This window comes from Culex quinquefasciatus, chromosome 2 (genome assembly GCF_015732765.1).
Source record: "Culex quinquefasciatus strain JHB chromosome 2, VPISU_Cqui_1.0_pri_paternal, whole genome shotgun sequence".
Lineage (NCBI taxonomy): Eukaryota > Metazoa > Arthropoda > Insecta > Diptera > Culicidae > Culex > Culex quinquefasciatus.
In genome coordinates this window covers 145,901,469-145,927,559 of record NC_051862.1, presented here as the reverse complement: position 1 = coordinate 145,927,559, position 26,091 = coordinate 145,901,469, and the positions used below count along the sequence as shown (strand labels likewise).

The 26,091-nt window shown below is 40.0% G+C and overlaps 3 protein-coding genes across 4 annotated transcripts; 2 read left to right on the top strand and 1 right to left on the bottom strand.

The window, feature by feature from the left end:
* Window positions 1-292: 292 nt before the first annotated feature.
* On the top strand, window positions 293-6,981 carry LOC6052823 (methionine aminopeptidase 1D, mitochondrial). Of its 2 annotated transcripts, XM_038253228.1 has the most exons (5): window positions 309-373; window positions 5,590-5,597; window positions 5,763-5,894; window positions 5,981-6,654; window positions 6,717-6,981. In XM_038253228.1, exons 3-5 carry the CDS (start codon window positions 5,824-5,826, stop codon window positions 6,911-6,913), a joined length of 942 nt encoding a protein of 313 aa, XP_038109156.1. In that variant the 5' UTR covers window positions 309-373; window positions 5,590-5,597; window positions 5,763-5,823; the 3' UTR covers window positions 6,914-6,981. The 2 variants fall into 2 exon arrangements, with proteins under 2 accessions (XP_038109155.1, XP_038109156.1); XM_038253227.1 differs by lacking the exon at window positions 5,590-5,597 and having other exon boundaries at window positions 293-378; window positions 5,766-5,894.
* A 227-nt stretch (window positions 6,982-7,208) lies between these two features.
* On the top strand, window positions 7,209-25,257 carry LOC6052828 (cilia- and flagella-associated protein 20). The gene is made up of 2 exons (XM_001868989.2): window positions 7,209-7,638; window positions 24,263-25,257. Exons 1-2 carry the CDS (start codon window positions 7,363-7,365, stop codon window positions 24,587-24,589), a joined length of 603 nt encoding a protein of 200 aa, XP_001869024.1. The 5' UTR covers window positions 7,209-7,362; the 3' UTR covers window positions 24,590-25,257.
* LOC6052827 lies at window positions 17,301-19,249 on the bottom strand. The gene is made up of 2 exons (XM_001868988.2): window positions 18,794-19,249; window positions 17,301-18,732 (listed from the first exon to the last, which is right to left on the bottom strand). The coding sequence occupies exons 1-2, from the start codon at window positions 19,074-19,076 to the stop codon at window positions 17,441-17,443; spliced, it is 1,575 nt and encodes a 524-aa protein (XP_001869023.2). The 5' UTR covers window positions 19,077-19,249; the 3' UTR covers window positions 17,301-17,440.
* Window positions 25,258-26,091: the final 834 nt, after the last annotated feature.

Sequence of the window (26,091 nt, the reverse complement as noted above, 5' to 3'; positions counted from 1 at the left end):
TAAAGCGACTCCTGGTAGAACTTTTGTTGCGGCGCTAGTCTCTTCGCAACTCCACTTGCGAAATTTCAGTTTGGTGCCGCGGCGAAATTTTGTTTTGGTTTTGAATGTGACATTTGAGATACACTCAGAAAAGAAACAACCCAAAATTGCTTCGCGAGATGAAACACACTCGCGCTGTTATTACGATTTATTTCCGAAATCACAATATATTCACTCTGTTGACTCGCAACACACTCTTCGAAAGCTACTCAACTTTCGTTTTTAAACTTTGACTAACTTTCCTCAAACGTGTTGCACAAAAGGACGTAAACAAACAGAACCAGCTGTTTTTGATCTCGTAACAAGTTTGAAGGAAAGCTAATTTCCCGGCATTTCTAAATAACTTTAAGGTGAAGACTCTGCTTAATAAATAAGGTAGGGGAGCAAAAATTGTCGCAAGAAAAACCGTTTTCGGAGTGAAAATCCGGCGCGAGTGGCAGAGAACGGTGCCGAAACCGACAGCGGGCCGGAAGTTGCAGCATTTGGCGTTGGGAAGTGTTGATTTCTACGAGAAACTGAGTGCAAGAGGAAGTTGGGAATCGTGATCCACGATTTGGAAAAGAAGAAGATTAAACATTGTATAAGAAAACCATAGAGAAAAAATATTTTTAAGTTGTAAATATAGTTTTAAGGAAAGAGAAAAATTTTAAGTGATAAGTGATTTCTGTAGAGTAAGAAGAGATGAGTAACATGCGATTAAGAGGAAGAGGAGGTTCGACGACCGGAAGTGCTGCAGCTGGGGGAGTGACTGCTGGAGGCAGCGGAACAGGAAGAAGCAGCGAACAGAACAGGAAGCAGAAAGAGTGTTTCCTGACGGCTTTTTTGGAACCGATCGACTTCGAAAAGGAATTCCCGAAACAGCCCGTGGCGGTTGGGAAAATCCTGAAGGATGCCAAGTTCGCAAAGGCTAAGGAGATCACGATGGTCGGAAGGATGCGGTACAAGATTGAGTTGGAGAAGAAGGAGAACTACGCTGAATTCGCGAAGATCAACTTCGAGCAGCACAACCTCAAGGTCTTCATGCCGAAAAGTAGCACGGAGACTATCTGCTTCGTGAAAGGTGTCCCCAAGGAGTACAACGAGAAGGAAATCAAGCTAAACATCCAGGCTGGAACGGAAGTACTGAAGGTGGAGAGGATCAAGCGGCGAGGCCCAGGTGAGGACGAGTTGATCGATACGAACAACATCAAAGTTACGGTCAAAGGAACCCTGGTGCCGCAGTCCTTGAAAATCTATGGATGTCCGTTCAAAGCCGAGTTGTATGTGTTTCCGGTGAAGCTCTGCACAAAGTGTTGGAAATACGGGCATGGTACCAAGAGCTGCCGAGGTAAGCCCATATGCAGACGCTGCGGAGGAGGACACAAGGAAGAGGAGTGAGGGTCAACCAAAGTGTCCGAACTGCAAGAAGGATCATGTGGCAGGAAGCATGGATTGTCCGGAGCGGAAGAGGAGAATGAAGATAAGACAAACAATGATGGAAAAGGGACAGTCCTTCAAGGAGGCGGCGGAGCAATTTCCTAGATCATCCGGGAACAGATTCGAGCTGCTGTCGCAGGAGGATTTTCCGGAGATGAACGGAGGCTTACGTGACGATGACAAGGAGGCAAGCGGAAGCAGTAACAGGAGAAGGACGAGCTACTCGGAAGTGCTAGCGGATGGGAGCAAGCGGAGGAATGAGGAATCGGAGGGCATGACACAGGAAGGAGGACGGTCGGAGTGTATGCTGAGCGTGAAGGTGGTAGAAGAGATTGTGTCTCAGTTCCGGCAGGATCTGCTGAGGCAGCTGAGGGAAAAAACGTGGCTCAAGCCGCTGACCGATCTGAAGGAGGAGATTGAACGCAAGCTGAGTGGGTCAGGCTCGAGATTGACTCCGATCAGCTGATTCTACAGGTTTACGACGAAATCAAGAACATCATACAAAACACCGCAAAAAAAGAACACAACACCCCAGAATAGAAGAAGGACCTCAAATGGCCAGTAAACATCTGAAAATGATGCAGCACAACATTCAGAGTATCAGACCAAGCGATACCAGGGAAGGATTACAATATTACATGGCGACCCAGAACATACAAGTAGCGATTTTGCAAGAAATTTGGCTGAAGGAGAAGGAAACGTTCAAATTGAAAAACTTTTCGATGTTTTCAAAGAGAAGAGCAGAAGGTCACGGTGGAGTAGGAGTGTTGGTGAGAGCAGACCTCAAAGGAAAGCAGATAAAGATGCCGGATTTGGAATGGATCGAAGCGGTAGGAGTGAGGATTGTGGACGGTTCGTTCCAGTGTCGATTTTCTCGGTGTACATCCCCGACAAGAACAACAGAACGGCAATCGCGGAGCTGGAAACCCTCTTCGGGTGGATGGATCAGGTCAACGGCGAAATTGTTGTGGGAGGCGACTTCAACGCACACAACACTAGCTGGAGTCCAGAATTCAAGGACTGCGCGAGGGGGCGGCGACTTCTTGAGCTGATTATGGATTCGAAGCTGATACTGCTGAACGACGGGAGTCCCACGATGGTGGCAAGGGTAGACGAGAGAAGATCAGCCATCGACCTAACACTGGCTACGAGCGGAATAGCAAGGAAAACAAAGTGGAAAGTGGTACAAGAAGAATTTGGAAGTGCACATCTAACAGTGGAAATCGATGTTGATACGAAGATCCCAGTGGTGTTAAGTAAAAAGAAGATGATAAATAGTGAAAAAGTGATCGAAGCGCTCAACGGTATCAGGCCACAGTTTCTGTACAATCCGCAAGAGATGCAGGAGATCTTCGAGGGAGCGTTAGAGGAGGCAAGCTACGTGGTGAAGAACAAGAAGGCGAACTATCTGAAGAAATGGTGGACACCCAAGATCGGAGAGCTGTACGATGAAAAAAAGGGAAGCACTGAGAAATTTCAACGCGCACAAGTCAAGATCGGCGCAGCTGGAGTGGAAAAAGAAAAGAGCGATCTACAAGAGAGAGGCTAGGAAAGAGAAGAGGAGATACACTACGGAGCTCAGCAGGAACATCGATGAAAACACCCCTGCAAAACACATGTGGAACATTGTCAAGGGGATAGACACTGCGCTATCTGGAGAAAGCCGAAGAAACATTTCGTTGTCAACGGAGAAAGGCCAAGAGTTCATGGACTTCTACTTTGGAGACAAGAAAAAAGAGGTCAAATGTCCGGAAACCAGCATGGCGGAGGAGTTCGAGGCGTACGGAGAGGCGATTCAGGAGGCGGAGGTGTTCAAGGTTCTAAAGAAGAAAAAGCTGCACTCGGCTCCCGGGGAAGACGGAATGTCTTACAGAATATTGAAGGGACTAAATCTGGACATGAAGGCCAAAGTTGCAGAAATGCTCAACGAAGTGTTCCTGACTGAGGAGATCCCGGAAAGGTGGCGGAAAAGAGGATAAAACCTATCCCCAAGCAGAACGCGGATCCAGAGTTGGTGAGCGCAAAACGTCCGATCAGCCTGATGAACGTTAATCTCAAGATCATCAACGCAGTAGTTAAGGAGAGGATGGAGGAAATTGTGGAAATCAAGGATTGCTTCCTGAAGGCTCCTTCGGTTTCAGGAAGAACAGATCAGCTTCGACTTGCGTAAACTACGTAGTTAACTCAGTTAAAGAAGCTAAGGCTGCAAAACTGGAGTGTTTGGTAACCTTTCTGGACATTTCCAAAGCTTTTGACTGCGTTAACACGACCAAACTGTTGGAGATTTTAGCCAAAATGGGTTTCCCACAAAAACTCGTGAGCTGGTGCCATACCTTTCTTAAGAGGAGAGTACTGGTGCTGGACACACAGGATGGGCAGATTGAGATGGAAGTCAGCGAAGGGCTCGCGCAAGGCTGTTCAACATCCCCACCTTCTTCAACTGCTACACGGCGGGACTGCACACTCTGAACAATGAAAATTGCGAAATGGTTCAGTTCGCGGATGATCTTGCAGTTATAGCTACCGGAAGATCACTGGAAGAAGCCGAAGCCAACCTCAACGCCTTCTTGGACAAGTTGGTCTTGCTGCTGGAAGAACTCGAGCTGAAGGTGAACCCAGCGAAATGCGCGGTGATACCGTTCACCAGAAAGAGGACTGACCACCTAAGAATTAAGCTGAAAGGTCACAAGCTGGAGCTGGTCAACACGCACAAATACCTCGGATTCACGCTGGACAGAGAACTGACTCACAGGAAACACATCGAGGAAGTGGTGAGGCAAGCAGCTAAGAAGATCCCTCTTCTCAAGATGCTTGCGGGGAAACGAAGCGAAGCAAATCCACTTACGGTAATGAAAATCGGAAACGCCATTGTGAGGAGCAGACTGGACTACGGGGCAACAGTGTACGGCAGTGCAGCAGAAACAAACCTACGGAAAATCCAAGTTGTCCAAAACGCAGCGATTAGAGCAGCAATGGGGTACCTGAAAACAACACCGGTGCACGTGATGATCTCCGAGACGGGCCAGGTCTCGATGGCCGTGCGAAGGAAAGCGCTGACGAAGCGAGAGATGATCAAAAGCGTGTTTCACCAAGATCCTTTGGCAAGATTCATCCAAAAAACTCTGGACACGGACGAAAGCAACGGTTCATTTCTTTCGACAACAGCCTGGGAAAATGCTGACATAGTAGCGCAAACGTATCCAAAAGACAAGAGCATGGCGGAGCTACTAAGGAGAAGAAGATTTGGAGGAATCGATCTACATCAGGTAATCAAAACTAAGCTCGAAGGAATGGACCAACGGAAAGAGGACATGGCGGCGGAGCAATGGCGAGCGGTGGTAGCGGAATTAACGAATAACAAGTACAGGAGTACACGAAGATCTACACGGATGGCAGCAAGATCGCAGAAGGGACAGCTTTAGCTTTTACGACGAAAGGAAGGATTTAAGCCAAGGAGGAAAAGTCAACAACAACACGACCATCACGAACGCAGAACTCATGGCGATCAAGGAGGCTGTAGACTGGTCCAGCAAGCAGAAATATGACAAAACACTAATCCTGACGGACTCGGCGAGTGGATGCGCGATACTAAGAAACACCAAGAAGATAGTGAACAACAGTGTGGCAAGTGAGATTTACAAAGTGCTAACCAAAGAAGAACACAAACACACAAGGATCCAATGGATACCAAGCCACCAAGGGATAAAAGGAAACGAGAAGGCAGACGAGAAAGCTAAAGAATGTGCGAGTGGACCGCAGAACATATTTAATACCTTGACGATGGACGACGCAATCAAAGTAGCAGAAAATGAGTCATGGGATGAATGGGAGAGAGAGTTCGAAAAACTAGTGAGGAAAAAGGAAAGTGGTACAAACACATACAACAAAAGCCAAGAAAAAAGATCTGGTTCAAAAACCTGATTCTGACGGTAAAGGAGATAAGAACACTAAACAGGATAAGATCTGGACACATGCTAACCAAGGACCGCAGAGCTAGTTGGAGGTGGGAGGAAAGCGGACTCTGTGAGGTGTGCGAAGAAACGGAGAACATCGAGCACATTTTATATGTATGTCCCCGATTCAACAATTTAAGAAGCAAATTCGACGCGTTAGAATACTGCAAACCACTCAAGGAAATTTTCGAGCAAGAATGCGACATGAGTATGTCGCAGATAGCACAGTTCCTGGAAGAAGCAAAAATACAAATATAAAAATGGAAACAAAACAGCAACATGTGAAAGCCGACATTGCGAGATGGACCAACTATGGTCTCAGCAGTCGTATGACAGAAACAAAAAAAAAAAAAAAAAATAACTTTAAATGTGAAGTTTATTCTAATTTAATTCTCAAGAGTTTTAAATTATTAGCATGACATTACTAAAGACTTGTAACCACGTTTGGCGGCTTGGTGGACAGCGCGGATTTTTCGGCAGAAAAAGGTATTTTTAATTTTAAGACTTTCGAATCCGTCAAAAAAAGTTTTTCAATAATAACATTATCTAAATTTGTTTTTGACTACTTTAAGATACGACTTTGGAAAATGCAACCTGGTTGAGCTTGGCCAAGTTTCCCCGGAGCGACCGGTCCCGGAGCACATCGTCAAGCCGGATTACTACTTTGTACGTAATTCGCCCAGTTCCGGCGAGGGACGGCCGGAAATCAAAACGGACCGGCAAATCCAAGGAATGCGCGATAGTTGCAAACTGGCCGCCAACATTCTAAAGAAGGCTTGCACCTTGGCCCAAGAGGGCATCACGACCGATGAAATCGACCGGTTCGTGCACGAGGAAGCCATCAAAGCGTCCGCATACCCATCTCCGCTACGGTACCTAGGCTTTCCAAAGTCCGTCTGCACATCTGTCAACAATGTGGCCTGTCACGGAATTCCGGACGACCGAAAGCTGATGGATGGGGACATTATCAACATCGACGTGACGGTATTTTTCAACGGATTTCACGGGGACTGCTCCAAAACGGTTCTGGTGGGTAACGTTGATGAACGGGGACGCTATCTGGTTCAATCTACCGAAGAGTCCCTTAACGATGCTATCCTGTGCTGTGGTCCGGACCAACCGCTGTGTGTTATTGGGAAGGCGATCTCCAGGTTCGCTCGACACAAGAAACTTACCGTGATGCCAGCGTTCCTGGGTCACGGCATCGGGAGCTTCTTTCACGGTCCACCGGATGTGTTTCATTTTGGTAAGCTTACTTGAAGTACGTCAAATTAATATAAATATAAACTTTTTTTTTTTCAATTTCAGACAACGACTACCCGGGCGCGATGAAGACAGGTATGACGTTCACCATCGAGCCGATTCTAACTCTTGGCGGAATGGACGCGGAAATCTTGGAAGACGCCTGGACGGCTGTGTCGGTAGATCAAGCTCGCAGTGCCCAGTTCGAGCACACGGTCCTAATCACCAAGGATGGCTGTGAAGTTCTGACCGTGCCGGATTGAACGTGTAGTGCAGTTAACTTTTAATTAAATTCAGGAATAAATATGAAGGTTTACTTTAGAGTTATGTCCACGGTTATGTCAGTAAATTGTAAGCATATTCCAGGTAAAATCTCAAATTTAAAAAAAAATCAAACAAAAAAGTACATACTTTTCAAAATTTGTGAGCAATAACTTTGAAGAGTGCAACATTTTTAACACGTTCATCGAAATAGCACAATCTACTACAGTACTACTCAACTTTGGGTAGCACTCAAAGAGTGCGCAGTGAGCGTACCTCGACCGGCTGCCACACCGTTGGAAACGAACGTAAACAAATCCGGTTGACGTTTCGCGAAAATTGTTAGGCCGCCGCGCGCGCTGCAGAAAAAATAAAGGATTCCTTGCTAAATCCGTTCAGTTTCCCGTCGAAATCCTTCGTGAAAAGTTCGCAGATCTAGCCGTCCGCGACCATGTTCAAAAACACCTTCCAGTCGGGGTTCCTGTCGGTGCTTTACTCGATCGGTTCCAAGCCGCTCCAGATTTGGGACAAAAAAGTGCGCAATGGGCACATCAAACGGATTACGGACCAGGACATCCAGTCACTGGTGTTGGAGATCATCGGAACCAACGTGAGCACTACGTACATCACCTGTCCGGCCGATCCGAAGAAGACGCTCGGCATCAAGCTGCCGTTCCTGGTGATGATCATCAAAAATCTGAAGAAATACTTCACCTTCGAAGTGCAGGTAAGTGTCGCGCGAGGGGTCGTCCATAACCTTGATTGAAACGCAATCGATTACGCGGGAGTGCCAAATTAGTTGATTCCGGGTGTGATTCATACGGAGTTTGTTTAGAGGGACAGAAAATCGATTCCCCTTTGCCGGGCAGCCCCATCGCCAGGCAAGGGCAATGTACTCGTGTGAATACATGGGATCCCCGGCGCATGGAGTGTGAGTGGAGAAATTGTCACCCCGTTGGCCGTTGCTAAAACAAACTGTGTTGGTTTCTGATCCATCTTCAATGAAAGAGGGGTCTTCAATTTGACTTCCGTGTGTGGAGTTGCGAGCGTGATTATCGCTATCTACGGACATATTTAGAATACTTCTAGAGCAACATTTGAAAGCGGCGGTACGACATTGCTCTTACGGCCTTTCGTCCCATTTAAACGCGTGTAATGAAAGGCCGTAAGAGCAATGTCGTACCGCCCCTTTCAAATGTTGCTCTGGACTTCATGAGTTGTGAATGTACATGAAAATGTAAATATTGAAATAACATGCCATATTTTCAACATTTGCATAGATAAAGTGTATTAAAATGTATTTTACACTAGTTCAGTTGTTTTGCAATAAAAGTTTTCAAAAAATGTAAAATTTGACGAAAACAAAAAAAATAGTGAAAAAAAAACTTAAGCGATAGTAGGCATCGAAAATTTTCAAAAATTCAAAAGATTTATAAATCAACCCAAACATGCTAAAATGATTCTAAACGCAGGGGAATTCATTTTAAATTGATTTTAACCAATGGTACTTAAATTTTCATAAAAATATTGAAGTTTTTTGAAAAAAAATATTTTTTGCCCTCTGATTTTTCGGGCCAACTTTGAAGGGGGACAAAACTTAAAACAAAATTTGTACCAGCCTAAAATGAAAAATTATTTTAGAAAATAAAATAAATTAAGCTGTAAAAAGAACACATTAAATTCAAAAAAGTTTTAAGGGTGGAATCAAGTTCTATGGAAAAATTAAAAATGATAAAAATCGAACCAGCCACATCGTTTTCGGATCTTTTTAGGGTTCTAAATAGACCTCCTAAATTTGGGAGCGATTGGCGTAAAGAGAATTAAATGTACATTGAAATTACTTAATTTTCACATTTTTGACTTTAAAAAAATATGTTTGATTTTTTTTATGAAACTAACAATGTAGAAGTATAGCCCTGAATATCCCGAACGTCTCTCCCGAAGAAAGTATTGTGCTAAACTTCCGTTATACGCATAATTATCCCATGTCATTGTTTAACGATTCTGACGTTTTCAATTTTTAAGTTTAGTTTGACGTAAGCTTTTCGAAACCCCATAAAATCTGGTACTTTGATCAGAAACTGGTGGTTTATGGATTAAAAACAACATCAAGTTTGTTTTGTCCCACCGTTACACTTCTACGCATTATTGTCCCACCGTGTATTTTCTTTCATAGAATCGTCAGTTTTACTAAGCATTGTATCTTGTTTACCTGTATAGCAAGAGGACCACAATTAAGAATGAAAAACTACTAACACAGAAATCGGTCGAAGGCTATAGAGCAATTCCAGCTCAAATCAGGATTTTTTTTTGGGTACTTTTGTACCCGACCCTCTCCAATTTCAATGAAACTATGTAGACATGTTATCCTAGACCTATATAAGCCATTTTTGTATATGGAGCCAATAGTACTCGAAAATAACATTTGAGAAGGGCGTAAGGTACTTAAATATTTTTGTATTTTGCAATTTAAAAATTACTGTATCTCGAAGCCGTTGCGTCGTATCACAAAGTGGTCAAAGACAAACTTGTAGGAAATTGGACGAGCTTTGCGAAAAAAATACACTGAAACAAAAGTACACGCCACTTATTTGAGTTTTTTTTTATTTTTAAGTCTCAAAATTAAATTTAAAGGTGATGTCACGATTTTTTTTCGTTCAAAATATTTGAGGAAATAGCCTAAGATGTTACCAAAAGACTGTCGAAAAATGCAGGATGGTATGTCTCTCCTAAAAAAATACAAAAATCTTTAACTAAAACTGTTTTTTTAACGTTTAGACCACCGTCGATATTTTCAAAAACCGGTAGTGGGAATCGATTCCCCAGACAATTTTACATAAAAGTCTCCGTATTGACCATTGTCCTATGTCCAATCCTTGGGAAGATACAGCGGTTTAAAAAATAAAAATGTTGAAAAAATGGATTTTTTTGTGGTTTTTGGCAATTTCTATATGACAGACTTGGTTTTTCAGTCTCGTTAATATTTTTACCGGAAAGCTCGTCCAATTTCCCATAAGTTTGTCTTTGACAGCATGATAATTTTTTCCATGTAGTCCATATCCATACCTACAACTTTGCCGAAGACACAAAATCGATCAAAAAATTCCTTCAAAAGATACAGATTTTTGAATTTTCATACATCATTTTTGTATGGCCAGCTGCCAAATTTGTATGGAAAATTATATGGACAAACTAATGAAGCAAAATGGCTTCTTTGGACATACCGAAAAATCGAATGACCGAAATCTGAGAGAACTGCTCAGCATTTCAATTGGATGTCAGGGCTTACAGCTATAAGCTTAATTACATTGCTAAGGGGTCGTGCATAAACCACGTGGCCTCCTTAGGGGGGGAGGGGGATGGGGGGTTGAAAATCTGACCGAAAAAACCACGAAAAGCCTTGGGGGAGGGGGGTCGACGGCTGACCACGTGGCCTATCAAAAATATTTTCTATAAAAACATCAAAAACTGTGCTAATTAAATTTTATGACATGCATACACTTCAATCTCAAGATACCTTGTATTGTCTTGTGAATAAAAAAAATCAATTTCAGGATTATCGCTCAACATTTCGGTTTCACTACTACATTTGCAGGTGAATTGCCTAACATTAGAAAATAACCCATCACGATTTTTCTTTTCAAACGATACTTATCTACTTTGAAATTCACCGAAAAATTGTTTTCTGATTGATATTCATTCGTATGAGCGAAAGTCATTTTCTTCTCCCCGAGAAAAGGATTAAAGTGAATATGAGCTTGGCATTTTGATTTAAGAGATAGTCCATAATTTGGGGTGTTATAACAATTCATTCGAACGAATTTTAGAACAGCTTTTAAATTTAGAAAATTTAAATATTTTCCTGAAACTGGATGTTTTTTTTACAAGCAGTCAAGGCACTCATCGATCCTCACACATATTCTAACCAATTAAGTTGCTATTCTGTACAATGTTGTTGCATAATATAAATCAGAACCAGGATCGGATAAATTTTTGATAAATTTCAAATTTCTCAAGAATTTTCGGGATTTCCCGGGAAATTTGAATCCCCGGGAAATTGAACGCTCTAAAAAGCCTACAACATCCAGTACTTTGTATTAGAAATCAAAAGGAAATCAATTTTTTTTTTCGCGGAAATTTAACACGTAGCCTTTTGTGTGGGACAAACTTCAAACGCGTTTTTCTCAGCATGCTGTTTTTTGCATATGGGACATTTTTGCGAACATGGGCAGTATTCGTGAATTTTAATGTAACGCCATTAAATATCAATATAAATAAGAAATATTTATTAATATTACAAAAAACTCATCTTTCATTTTTTTCAACATAAATATCTCAGCAACCAAAAGTATGATCAAAATTGTAAAATTATAAAGAATTTCCTGATCTTTCAGCTAGTTTTGTTTTCAATTTAAAAAAAGCATAAATCATTTGCCAAATTTAACTTTTTGAAAAATTCATATTTAATAATAAATTAATGCGATCGATTTTTTTATACATGCGGGTATATTTTTGAAGTCAGATTTTTCTAAGGATCTTATGTGACCATGAAAGATAGATTGAGAAAGGATAAAAAACTTGCAACAATATTAAAGAAACAAAACTTTCTCATTTTTCTTAACTGTTTATATTTGGAAGTTTGGATTAGTCACTAAAATATTCCAACTATTTTTTTTATAAATAAATCAAAAACTTACAAAATATTTTAAACTTAGTGTTTTTAAAAAGAACTGCTCATATTAGAAAGAATGGCAAAATTGACAAAAACATTACAACAGTCAAGAATAGGTTTTAAAAATAAAATAAAAAATATTTTAGAGGTCAAACTTTTTTTCTGGAAGAACTGCTCATTTTTTGAAGGAATGGAAAAACTCACACAAATATTACAACAATCAAGAACAGGTTTTTTTAATAAAATAAAAACTTAATGATATTTTTAGAAGTCGAACCTTTTTTAAAGAACCTTAAAGAATGGAAAAAATCACAAAAACATTACGACAGTCTAGAATAAGCTGTTTAATAAAAATATAAAACTATTTTAGAAGTCAACCTTTTTTGTAAGAACTGCTCATGTTTGAAAGAATGGAAAAACTCACAAAAATATCATGACAATCAAGAAAAGGTTGTTGTTAGAAATAAAAATAAATTTCCATCATATTTCAGAAGCGAACTTTTTTTTTCAAGGTATCGCTCATGTTTGAAAGAATAGAAAAATTCACAAAAATATTATGACAATCAAGAATAGGTTGTTTTTAGAATAAAAAAAACATTGAGAAGTCGCCTTTATTTCAAAGAACTGCACATGTTTGAAAGAATTATCCCATTCTCATACTCACAATATCTCACTCACAGAAAAAAATGGATTTCGACGGTAACATTCCAAAAAGCATCATGTACATTTTGACACTTTCTGGGTTATTGCATATTCTGAAAGTACTCCTAATAAGCTACCTTTCCACCAAAAATGAGCAAAAGTTACTTCAGTAAAGTCTGTTTAATCATGATTTTAAATAAAATAACATAAACAAAATCTCTGCCATCAGCAGTCCCTGTTTATATAGCCCTGTCAATCTGTCAAACAAAAGACTACATAAACCTCGTGACGAAAAAAAAGCAACATGAAAAAAGCGCCATGTACATTCGGCGAAGAAAAACCTATCATAACAAAGCGTCCCCCTCAATGACAGCAGGGTGATATAGACGTTGGTGATTTCAAAAGAAGTTATGTTTGTTTTTCTCAAATAAAATTACGAAAATAATGTTTTATTGAATTTGGATGATCAAGTATCAATAAAAGCAACGTTTTTCATCGTTTGTTATCATTAGAGCATTTTATTTTGCTTTTATATTAAAATGGGAATTGAAAATGGATGCTCAACATTTAAATGCGTTTTTCTCAAAACTCATGGTTTGTACATGATGCTTTCTGAAATGTTGGCGTCGATTTGTTAGTAAGAAAATATGTTTTTCTAGAATATTTAAGAAGTTTACATAATTATTATTTTTTTCATTTTTTCACATTCGACCTTTTATCCTTACGACGTTTTGTCCAGTCGACCTTTTGTCCATTTTCGACCTTTTGTCCATTCGACCTTATGTCTTTCGACCTTATGTCTTTCGACCTTTTGGCATTCGACCTTCGGTCCATTTGACCTTTTGTCGCACATCCGAGGAATAATGGTACAAAATTACTTTTTTGTACACATGGAATCATTGCTGACTTGTTTATGTAATATTTTTATCCGTTTATTTGGTTTAATTTTTTGAGCACAATTCATACTCTAAAAGCATTTATATTTTAAATGCATTCCACTGCCGTTCTACGCATAATTGTCCCATGTCAGTTTTGGACGATTTTGACTCTATGACATTTTTGAGTTTAGTTTGATGTGTACTTTAAGAAAAACACATAAAATCTGGTACTTTGTTCGCAAACTCATTAAAAACTACACCAAGTCTGTTTGTCCCATCGTTAAAGTTATACGCATAATTGTCCCACCAAGTATTTTCTTACACGGAATCATAAGTTTTATTAAGCATTATGTCTTGTTTACCTGGTGTATAGCAAGAGAATCACAAATAAGGATGATAAACTGCTAACTGGGGTGATTAGGGACACATAGGGCGAATAGGAAACCACGGGACAATTATGCGTAGAAACACAGAAATCGATCGAAAAATTTCAATCGCGTTTTTCTCAGTTGCACTTTTTTGAACATGGGACGATTATGCGTAGAACGGCAGTCCATTGCTTGCAACTCAATAATTTTGGTTTCCAGTTTGTAATCGACAAACTTTTTCTCAAATTTCTTGTTTGATAGGGTTAACAGAAAAAAACATAGTTTTGATAATCTTTTTTTTTCTGTAACATTACAATTAAATTGTATACTGTAAAATAAATGTATTTAGTGAAAAAAGGAGGTCAGATTGATGCAGACAAATGCATTTTGAGCGCTCATGCTCGTGTTTGCTCATTTATTTTATGAGCGAAAATGCTCATTGCTCGCGCTCGCGCTCATTTTTGCTCATTGAGCAAAATGAGCGGTATTTTTTATCCTTTAACGGGTATGTAAACGATAATAACTTTTTTCAGCAGAGCTTCGAGGTTGTGTTTTTTTAATGGAGGCTTGAATAGGCTAATCTTAATAAAATTGGATGAAGTTATTTGTCATATTTTTTTGTTTTGAAACTTGTTTTGGAGTCAAAGTTAAAAGGTTAAGGTGTTACATTAAGATCTGTACACAGTAAAAAAAAAACCATAGAAATATTACATCTGGGAAGTATGTCTTTTATGTTAGAAAAAAGCGTAATTTTACTTCTGAGAATGTGTAATTTTGCCACTTTTCTGGTGTAATGCAACTTTTTCAGTCTAAATCGAGGTAAAATTATAACATTCAAGAGGTAATATTCAACCTTACAAAATTACAACTTCCAAATGTACACTTTTTTACTGTGTAGAAATAATTCGATTAATATAGTGAACTATTCAATAAAGCTGAAAAGTATCTTTTAAGGAACACAAATATGTTTTCTTGGTAATACGTTAAGTCATGTTTTAATTCCTGGGCACCTCATCTTGTTCAATCAATTATTTGTAAATAATTTTGCATGATAAATGTCAAATCTGTGTCTTAGATAATTTTCACATCAATTATCTTATTTATATGCTGGAGTCGATCCAAATAAATAAATGAGAAATGAGCGTGCTCACAAGTAAAAACATGTTTTAATATAAACAAATCGATTACTATCCTATTTACAGCTTATTTAAGACCTAAAAATTCCGTTCCTTGACAGTTTACACTAAATTTGAAAGTGAAAAAAGCTAAAAAGAGTGTCTGGGATTCTTAGCAAATTGAGACACTTTACTTGCGTGTCAGCCATTTTTCATTTATCGGGAAATTAATCAAAACTAGTTTTCTAAATTATCAAACTCTGAAAAAAAAATATATAGGCTGACAACATTAAAGTTTAATAAATTTACCATTACCACATCCCCCGCAATCCACCGCGATCAATTTTTGACAGTTCGACGCCAACGAATAATTTGATGAATTTACCGCGGTTAACCAAAATTAAATTACCAATGCAACTTTGATGAGTTCATGTCCCTTTTTCGCGATAAAATTATCTTCAAAAGTGGCAATCACATTGGCCTGTGCCAGATTCATAAACAATACTAAAAATCTACCTGATTTGCTGATGAGCGCTCATTGAGCGCGAGCGCATGCATTGAGCATGAGCGAGCACGAGCTACCTGTGAAGTCCTCATGCTCATGAATGAGCGAGCACGGATTCTGGCTCGCTCGCTCATTCGCAACCCTGGACATAGGACAATGGTCAATATGGAGACTTTTATGTAAAATTGTCTGGGGAATCGATTCCCACTACCGGTTTTTGAAAATATCGACGGTGGTCTAAACGTTAAAAAAACAGTTTTAGTTAAAGATTTTTGTATTTTTTCAGGAGAGACATACCATCCTGCATTTTTCGACAGTCTTTTGGTAACATCTTAGGCTATTTCCTCAAATATTTTGAACGAAAAAAAATCGTGACATCACCTTTAAATTTAATTTTTAGACTTAAAAAACAAAAAAACTCAAATAAGTGGCGTGTATTTATGTTTCATCGTATTTTTTTCACAAAGCTCGTCCAATTTCCTACAAGTTTGTCTTTGACCACTTTGTGATACGACGCAACGGCTTCGAGATACAGTAATTTTTAAATTGCAAAATACAAAAATATTTAAATAACTTACGCCCTTCTCAAATGTTGTTTTCGAGTACTAATGACTCCATATACAAAAAATGGCTTATATAGGTCTAGGATAACATGTCTACATAGTTTCATTGAAATCGGAGAGGGTCGGGTACAAAAGTACCAAAAAAAAATCCTGATTTGAGCTGGAATTGCTCTATAGCTCTGTCTCTGGAGGTAAAATCTCAACATCCAAAAACACAGAAATCGGTAAAAAATTCAATCGCGTTTTCCTCACACAAACTATTTTTGAAAAATTCAAAGTGCACGTGATTCTGGGAACCCCTAAGTTCATGCTTCCCCTAGAGTTAGGTCTGCGCAGACATTTTGATTACACCAGTGAAACTCACATTTTCTGCCAAGAACCATGCAATAAAAAACAAACATGATTGTTCTTATATTTTGATAAACTTTATCGAGAAATTCCAAGTGAGAGTGTGTGCAACATAGCACTTTGAAAAGTTTAATTCCATGTTGCACGCACACACTCTCACTTTTAATTTCTCGATAAATTTAAAAATAAAATTTACAGAGTTCAATTTGTTGGGTAGTGACACGCGGTCAATTGTGTGGCATTGTGTGTGAAAAGGAAAGAATTTTATTTCGTGTTTCATCCTGGTTGGCTTGCTCAAGTCCTTCCTACATCATCGTTGATCGGGAGGCACGACGTCGTGTGAATTGTTGCATTAAAATAGGTTTAAGTGTTACTGAAAGGCAAGCTGAAGGTTTAAGTCGTCTGGGTAATCGTGATGAAAAATTACATTTATTAAGTATTTAAATACCTGTGCGCGAGTGTTATGGTGTGCTAATTAGAAAGACCTTCCCATAGCATCGTTGCTCGGAAGGCTCGCCGACGGGTTTGTTATGAAAGTCCTCCCCATAGCATCGTAGCTCGGGAGGCATCGAAAAGCCAATACCTTATCCTACTAACCCAAAAAAAAAATTAATCACGTGATGCTTGAAGGAGATGCTGTGGATTCAATGGTCTCAAGCGGTATCAACAAGTATATAGCGAAAAACTATGTGCTTGATGAGTCTGCAACTTCAACTATCGGACTAACGTTCCTCCCTTTTGTTGAACTGCAGGCTTCTTGGGAGGGCGCCGGTATTGACTAATAAAGTCGGGGTCTTCAGGGGTTAAACAGTGAACGGATGGTTGGCTCCCACTGATCATTTTTGATTCATTGTTTAACTTCAGCTGATCTGTCAATAACGGAGTAGCAGCTCATTGGCAGTCAACCATGGTCATGCTCATGGTCATGCTCATTTAAAAATAAAATTTACAACTTAGTTTTTTTTCTGCTGAGTTTCTATTTTTAAATGTAATCGCCAATAATTTTAATTTACTTTATTTAAAAGTGTTGTTTATTGATCATTTGTTCAAAAACACAGCCTGCTCAGGTGGAATCGCTCGCGACGGTTGGACTCGCAATCCAAAGGTCGTCAAGGTGAAGGGTTCCTTGGAGTAGGAAATGGTTTGGGTGCCCTCCCCATTCAAGGATCGTTGAAGCCTTATACAAACTCGGGAGTGAGATTTGCCGTGTCAGCCGGTCTGAGGGTATTTAATTAGGACCGTGCATACATAATGTGCGTGCAATTTAAAGGGACGACTCTTTCCAAAAAAACCGAGACTTTTCATATTTACGACCTTTATTATTGTGTTTTTGTTGAGAACATTATTGGCAAACGTTCAATCTAAATTATTTTTAACTTGGAAATTTGCTGGAGCTTCGAATCTCCGGAGAACTGATCCGCGAACTGCTACCTACGCGCTACTTCATCCGCACCACGCACTCGTGACGCCACTTGTTTGTGGCGATATCGAGCTGCTTGAACTTTGTGCGGCAGTTGACGCAGCGCCACTTTTTCCCGCCACAGTACAGATGCTCCCGAATGGCCAAGTGGGCGAGCACCGAATCAAACGTGTTGTTACAATCCAGACAGGTGTACGTGATGGCCTTCTTCAGCGTGTCGGAAAACTTGAGGTACGATTCGCCGTCTTTGGAGCCGTTTTCCGAGTTGACATAGTCCAGGATTGGGCGGAAGTAGTCCTCGATCTTGTTGAGGCTGTTGCTTTCGTTCCCGATGGCGGTGTTCAGGTGGAAGTTGACTTCCGGGTTTAGGACCTCTTTGATGTACATGTAATCGTCCTGGTCCATGCGGTTCGGTTTGATGTCGTCATTGATGACGCGGAAGTATTTGAACGCGGACAGGTAGAACGCGTACGTAACGTTGAGTTCGGTCATTTCGTACTCTTCAAACTCCTGCCGGATTTGCTTCAGCAGGAAGATGAGCGTCGAGCGCGACCGTTGGTTGAGCATAAATTCATACGTTTCGAAAAGCTGCACCAAAATGTCGAGGTATTCCAGCGTGGCGTTCTGGCCGACTTTGGCGGATTTGAGGCGGTAAGGTTTGTCAACTTTCTGGAACTTCTCCAGCCCGTTGGGTTTCAACTCCGATGGCTTCAGGGTGCTCCTGCCGTCCACCAGGTACTTCTCGGAGTTGGACAAAATCGATCGCGACACTTCCAGAAATGGTAGAACCAAGTTCACGCGAACTCCCGGCGTGAAAAAGAGGTCTTGATCGACGTGGTTTTCACCTCGGTTTGGGGTTGCTTCCTTTTTCGGTGGGCGAACCATAACCTTGATGTGGTTCGGTTCGCACTCAAAGTAAAGCAGCTCGAGCTGCTTGTGATCGATGGGCAAATCCAGCGATGCGGTGGCCTCATACTGGAGAAAGGGTTGAATGTTCCGGTATGGCAGTGTGGCCTGGAGCGTTCCGCATTGCAAATTCTCGTTAGCTATTACAGCTAGACGATCGCGACAACTTTTCAAATGCTGCACCAGCTGATATCGAGACTTTGTTTTCTCATGGTTTTTGAAGTAGTTCGTTACTTCATCAATTACGAACTGATAGGTTTTGTTCAACACTTCAGCTTTGATGTTTAGAGGAACCTTAACGTTCAGGTCGTGCTCGATAGCAGGCAACAGGCTTTTGTAATTCCTCTCAATCTTACCAGTTCTCAACATTTGATTGTAAATCGAGTAAATGTTGCGAACTTCATCTAAAAAAAGAGAATCACAAATTGAAACCAACATCAAACCCAAAAAAACCCTCCCACTCACCTTGGTACGGGATGCTCTTGTGCGGCAGGACGTCGCACTTGAGCTTCAGCCGAACGCCGCTGGATTTGTCCGCGGCCGAGTCCCCGTCAAAGTCGCCCGGAATGTCAAAGTGGCGCGTGCAGCAGTAGAAGCGTCCCTTGCGCACCGGAATGCCCATCGCGTCGCACCAGAGCACGCGCCGTTCCATGTTCTGGGGCACCTTCAGAAAGAACAGGTACGGACACTGTTCCGAGTTGGCGCCGCAGTTCTCCACCACGCACGACTTGATCTCGGATTTGTCCATGGTTTTGCTCCGGTTATTGAAATTCGTGACACTTTTAAGGGTAAATGTTGCAAATTAAATCAATTTTTTGAAAACATTCACCTTCCTGAACGGTTTATTTAGGAACTGACGCCGGTTTGTTTTCAATTTGTTTGACGTTTCATCATATTACACTCTCGCGATAGCTTGCTCGACTTTAAGTGAAATGTATACGTTCTTGAGAAGTTGACCAATATAAAACCATATGGAATTGCTTTTTGGAAATGAGTAACACCTGCAGTACTCAAACAATGAGTAGTTTTTAAGTGTTGTTCGAACGTTTGAAGACAGTATTATCTAATATATAAAAAATTTCGACGGTTTTGTTCGAACGCGAATCAGTTCAATACGGAGCGCTGGATCGAGGTGCTTTTTGTTGCGTTGGGTTCGTATAAGCCCAAGGAAGGTTTATATGCTAAAAAAATCCCACTTTGGCCACTCTGGTATAAAGGTCTTTTTGGAACGAATTGGGAAGTAGGATGCTTTCTGTCAGTTCCGAACAACTCGCTGCAATCTCCGGCAGGGAATAACCGACTAAGTGCAGAAACATCCGTGATTCCGGTGATTGTGACGGAGCTGGTCTTTCCGAGCATCCTTCGATAACCTTCTCCGAGGACTGGCCCACTCCCGCTATCGACTCGCACAGGGAATCTAAGGAATCGCGTGCTTGTGTAGAATCCGAACTTTTGTGGACTCACAAAAAGTTCATCGTGAAGTGGTCCGAACAAATCTGAACTTTGAACTTGCAAACCCGTCTTCATCGCCACTTCCCGGGGCATTTATCCAAGTCTCTGGCGGATAGGGTCCTTCGGGAACTTGTGTTTGGACATCTGTCCCGTGTCGTTATTTTTTCATGGAAATCATTTCAACATCATTTGACATTATGCCTTTTTTACCACGCGGTTTGTTTATTTACAAATTTTGACAGCAAATGCGTTCTTCATCTTCTTTGATTTCTTCATGTTCGCGTCAAACATTTAGGTTTCATAAACATGGCCGTCGTGACAGGGGGCTGAGTTGGGCCCTTTATAAAAAGGGAATTAGGGGGAGATGAGGTAATATGCACCCCTAAGGGAAAACTGTGATTTCTCAACCATAACAGCAATTCTGTGGAAGATGTTCTAAAACATCAATCAAAAGTTTTGATAATCCGAGTTCCGCTTTAAGTAGGTTGTAAACAAAAATATTCGGATAATCGAGTCTTATTTTTTTTTAAATATCTTATTCCTTACATCACATTCGAGTTCACCGTACTGTTCTTATTTTTCATTAATACTCTTTGAATGCAATACAACCTTCGTCGTGTTTGGCGCCTTTTCCCGGAATCATATATTTTTGAGGCCGACTATCTTTATTTTTTTTATATTTGTAAAGTTTTAGAATCAAATCGGTGGGTCGTTAACCATAGTAGATAGGTTAAAGTAAAAAAAAAATCACATATCAACAGTGATATGTATTCGGGGAAACAGATGACAAAAGTTTTAAAGTTTATCATGTTTAAATTAGATAGGTTAGATAGGTTAGTTTTACGACAGGTAGAATGTAAATCTCTAAGAAATGACTGGTACTTTTATCTCTTCACTAGCGATACGCATGTATAAACTGTTGCCTGTTTCGAACGATTTTGTGAGGTAGCTCTACTAAACATTAGGTAGTCAAATGAATGTCCTTTAAAAGGGACCTTTCTCATCCGTTGTCGTATCAGTCACCCTTGGTCAAGCCATAAACACTAATCCCTCAAAAGGATGATGAAGCTAGCGCCACGAACCGTTTGCAAGAACGACATCTCTCTGTTTCACGTGCACAGCGAAAAGCTCGAAACAATCAGAAGCTACAAAAAGTTGACCATGGAAGTAACGTTTCACAAACTGTTTCGCGAGATAAACGCTGAACATTTGGCATTCACGGAATGTGTTGCCCGGTATCGGGCGCTCCAGGAACTGCTGGATTACATCAAAACGAGTAAGTGTTTGAGCTGACCGCGTTCTTTCTTTCAATGTTCAAAACTAATCTTCAATTTGGCCCGTTTGGCTCCACAGCATTCTCAGCACAGTCAAACGATCAAATTCAAATCGACTACATCTCGTCGCTGCCGACGATGCGGTGCAGTACGGGACTGCTGCCGGTGCACCACATTTCGGGCCGGTTGTTTGTGGAGTGTGTCGACGAAATTCAAACCGCTGCTAAGATGTTCGTGGGTCACCGCTTTCGGATTGTGGCGCATTATTTACCAAAGGCAAGGATTTTCAGTCCTCCCAAGTCGACCTGTTGTACCTTGGAAAAGACAAAGCGGAAAAGCCGGCTGATTGTCGGTCGGAGAGCATAACGGGGTTGTGTAAAATATGAACACAGAAGATTGTATAAAATATTCACTACGAACACTGTAAATAGCACTTATTAAAATGAACACCTTCTTCAAAAAATCTAGTGTTTTCATATAATTGTATTTTTTTAACTAATCTTCGCTATTTTTGCCTTCCTGAGAAAATGTGTTTACGAATTCGCTCATTCCCAGAATAACACGATTGAAATTTTTCGTCCGTTTTTTGTGTTTCTACGCATAATTGTCCCGTGGGTCCCTATTCACCCCATAAGTCCCTAATCATGCAAGTTAGCATTTTATCATTCTTATTTGTAATCCTTGTAATTGGTAAACAAAACCGATACGTACACACACAGAAAAAATACTCTAAATTAAAAAAAGGTCGTTCGTTGGATTAAAAGTTCGCATTTTTGAATATTCGTAGAAAGTTCAAACTTTTTAATTATAAGTTGGAAAATTTTTGATACTACACTCAAACCCCGATGGTTTGACACCAACTGTTGTCAAACGAACGGGGTCACTTTTTAGTTTGACACCCTTTTTACACAGAGTTCACACACACTACTAAACGTTTATTTTGTTAGTGTGCGTGAGCGCCGTGTAAAAAGTGACAGTTCGTCACTTTTTAGTTTGACTTTGACCAACCAACGGGGTACAAACTAAAAAAGTGTCAAACGAAAAAGTGACCAACCACCGGGGGTTGAGTGTACCATGCATTTATGGAACCAAATTGTTGTATCGGTAAAAGTGTTTTACTTTTAATTGGAAAAGAAATCTTTTATGGCAAGAATAAACTACATTTAATACTACAGTGATTATTTCCGAAAAATGAGCTTGATTTATTTTCAAAAGTTTAAAATAGCATTTAAAAAAACATTCCTTATTGTATTAAACGCTTCTGCTCAAGGTTGGCCAACATCAGAGTCCAAGCTGTACCGATTCTTACGGTACGCCACCGGTCACTTCCAAAGACCCCAGTCTGGACGATTCTGGATACACGTTTTGATGCGCTACAGCAGTGTAGAGAACAGGATGGTCACGTTGCCGGTCTTAATCAGGACAGTCTTGGAGGAGTTGGCCGTAGATTCAGGAAGGATGGTCGACGTTTCCCGACTGGGAAGTGAAATGCCCGTGGAAAAAATATGTTTGCCTTTAACAACTTTTCAATTTTACTCGTTTTAATATTTATGTAAGCTTATTTACTATCCATGTTTCTACCATACTGAATTTTTTTTTTTCAATTTTCAGTTATGAGCAGTGTAATTAAACTTATATCTGTAAGCCCATACACCCAATTCAAATACTGTCAAAGGCAAACTTATGGGAAATTGGATGAGCTATTTACGAGACTGAAAAATCAAGTCTGTCATATCAAAATTGCCAAATTGTCTGGGAAATCGATTCCCACTACCGGTTTTTGAAAATTTTGACGTTTAAACCACTTTTCAAAAAAAACATTTTTAGTAAATGATTTTTGTTTTTTTTTAGGAGAGACATACCATCCTGCATTTTTCGTGAGTCTTTTTGTTACATTTTAGGCTATTTTCACAAAACTTTTGAGCGAAAAGAATCGTGACATCACTTTCAAATTTAACTTTTAAACTTAAAAATTGAAAAATCTCATAGAATTGGCGTGTATTTTTCTTTCAGTGTATTTGTTTTAAAAAAGCCCGTCTTATTTCCTACAAGTTAGTCTTTGACCACTTTTTGATACGACACAAAAATTACAAAATACAAAAATAATTAAAACGACCTTCTCAAATGTCATTATCGAGTGCAACTGGCTCCATATACACAAAAATGACTTACATAGGCCTGGGATAACATGTCTAAAAAGTTTCATTGAAATCGGAGAGGGTCGGGTACCAGAAAAATTCCTGATTTGAGCTGGAATTGCTCGAAAAATAATGTTATACAGTATTTGTTCGATAACTGGGCAACGTTCTCAGATGCTCGCTAATTGGGCGAACGAAAAATTACGAGGGGACTTATTTTGCATATTTTTTTCCTGATGGAACAAAAAAAACAAAAGTTACTCAAATTTGTTTACCATGTTTACTTCTTATGTTTCTCTAATTGTAACTTGAAATTTGTTAAATGCTTGAACAAAGTTTTCAATGTGATTTTGCATCTACCAACCCCTCGGTCATTTCGGTTTGTTTAGGGTTTTTGACGTTTATCTGCTTTTTAACTGGACAACGCCCAGTTACCGAACAATTACTGCACATTTTTTGAAAGGTATTTGAACGATCTTAGAATTACTTTTTGAAAACAGGCTTTCGTTATGTTATTCACCTTTTATTTTTGCCGATTTGCAATTTGCATCTTTTTATCTGTAAGTCAGTTTTTAACCAAATGCCAGCAAGTTTAAAAATTTTGCAATTGAAAATGTATAATTTATTACCCTTAAAACAAATTTAAGAATAAGCTTTTAATGTGAGCTCATACCAAATCAATTAGTAATTTAACCGATTTACATGTGTGTAACCCCTTAAACAATTCACTGTCATTTCTACTTTATATTTTTTCTGGTTTTCCACCTGCAACGCGCCACAATCAATTTACCTTTATTGAATTATTAGGCTCGCCGTTGCCGGGATAACACACCCAGTGCCGGGACGCCGCAGCTAGGGTTCACAGGGAAGTCACGCCAAACTTACTCCGCGAAACATTGCCCCTGTTCTGTCTGTCGGCGTTTATTGGCATGTCTCCTTGGGCCACATTCAGTTCAATGCCCCCGCCAAAACGGCTTGTAATTGCCCGGGTAATCTGCCTGGGGTTTACTTTCGCCCCCGACAATCCTCCTTTTATTGATCGGCTTTTGTCTCGTCCCCTTTTTTTGCAGGTCCTGGACGATAAGAACGTGCGTCGGCGGTTCCGAGCCAGCAACTACCAGTCGACGACACGGGTCAAACCGTTCATCTGCACGATGCCGATGCGGCTAGACGAGGGCTGGAACCAGATCCAGTTCAACTTGTCCGATTTTACCCGCCGTGCGTACGGGACCAACTACGTCGAAACGCTCCGTGTGCAGATCCATGCCAACTGCCGGATACGGCGGGTTTACTTCTCCGACCGGCTGTACTCCGAGGACGAGCTGCCAGCCGAGTTCAAGCTGTTCCTGCCAATTCAAAAGCCCCAGTCCAAAGCGATCGCCCAGCAAGCCTGCTAGAGAGTTCAGCGCGCAGAACACGTGCCGTCGAGAAGACAAGACTTTCCTTTTCTACCAAAATCATTCACCCAAACTCACACCATTTTACACCAAACTCGCACCCCAAAAACAAACAAAACTGTAGATTGTCATTGTGCACCCTCAAAACAAAAAAAAATCTTATTTCGCACTTTGCTTGCCACTGAACTACTTTCGAGTCCCGAAAAACGAAAGCGATACAAGGCCATATCGAGGGTAGATAGTAAAGTGTCCTTATCACCTAGAAAAAAAAAAAGAAAACGCAAACAAACCAAGCCATTGGAGAGTGAGAGCGCAGTCAACCCCCGACAAAACAACCGGGACCGGGTAGCGGGTTCCGTCCAAACATGACGCAGCAAATCGACGAAATGAACCGTTCCTCACAACCCGAAAATAAATTGAAAAAAAATGGAAAACAGGCACACCACCCCGGTTTCGATTGAGCTGCTCAATCGTGCGATTGCTGGCTGGAAAAAGTGCATGCAGACAGAGAGACCAAGCTAACAGGTTACTCCAGAAGTCGTGCGATTTTGATAGACGTGTCGCAGGTAGTAATAGCGAAAACACCCACAAATCGATGAATGTGTTTTGTAATTTGATTGACTAATAAAAACTTATGGTGTAAATAAATGATTCAATTGAGATAGTAATACGGCGGCTTGTCTGATTTAATGCGATGACAATGGTTGAGACGGGTTTAATAAAATATGTTTGTATGGAGTGGAGAATCCTTATCAATAAAAAAGCGTTTTATCTTGTTCCGTATCCTATTCTGTACATCCTAAGGCTACCAACTCTTGCTGAGCTAACTTTTTTTTTTGAAGACTAAATAATAAAACTGAGATTAAATCAAATTATGCCATTTGAGTAGAATGCTTTTAAAGCATTCGTAAGAGTACGATTTGCTCAATCAAAACTTTCTGTTGCTTCAACTTTTTTACTCGCTTTGTATGTATTCCCGTGAAAATTTATGGTTTCAGATTTCAGATGTTTTTGATCAGCTAGAAACTCATCTCAACTGATTGGATTTCAAGAAATATTCTGCTCAGTTAATCCATCCTTTTTTTAATTGGGCGAATTTGTTTAAAGGAATTTGAAATAATAGTAAATTTATCATTAGTTAGTAGTCTTATATCCTTTGAAGGAATTTTTTGATCGATTTGGTGTCTACGGCAAAGTTGTAGGTATGAATAAAGACTACACTGGAAAATTTTTAAATAATTTGGTATTTTCATTTTTTGTCACACTATTTTTATTTTTTTTTATTTTCTGATATGTTTAGAAGAAATTTTCAGAACTGGCAAAAATCTTTAACAGAGTTATGAATTTTTAAATCAATGATGATTTTTCAAAAAATAGAAAAATTGGTCGCAAAAATTTTTCAACTTCATTTTTCGATGCAAAATAGAATATTTGGAAATAGTCGCAGTTTTTAATTTTTTTTATATAAGTGCACATGTTTGCTCACCTTTGAAAAAAATATT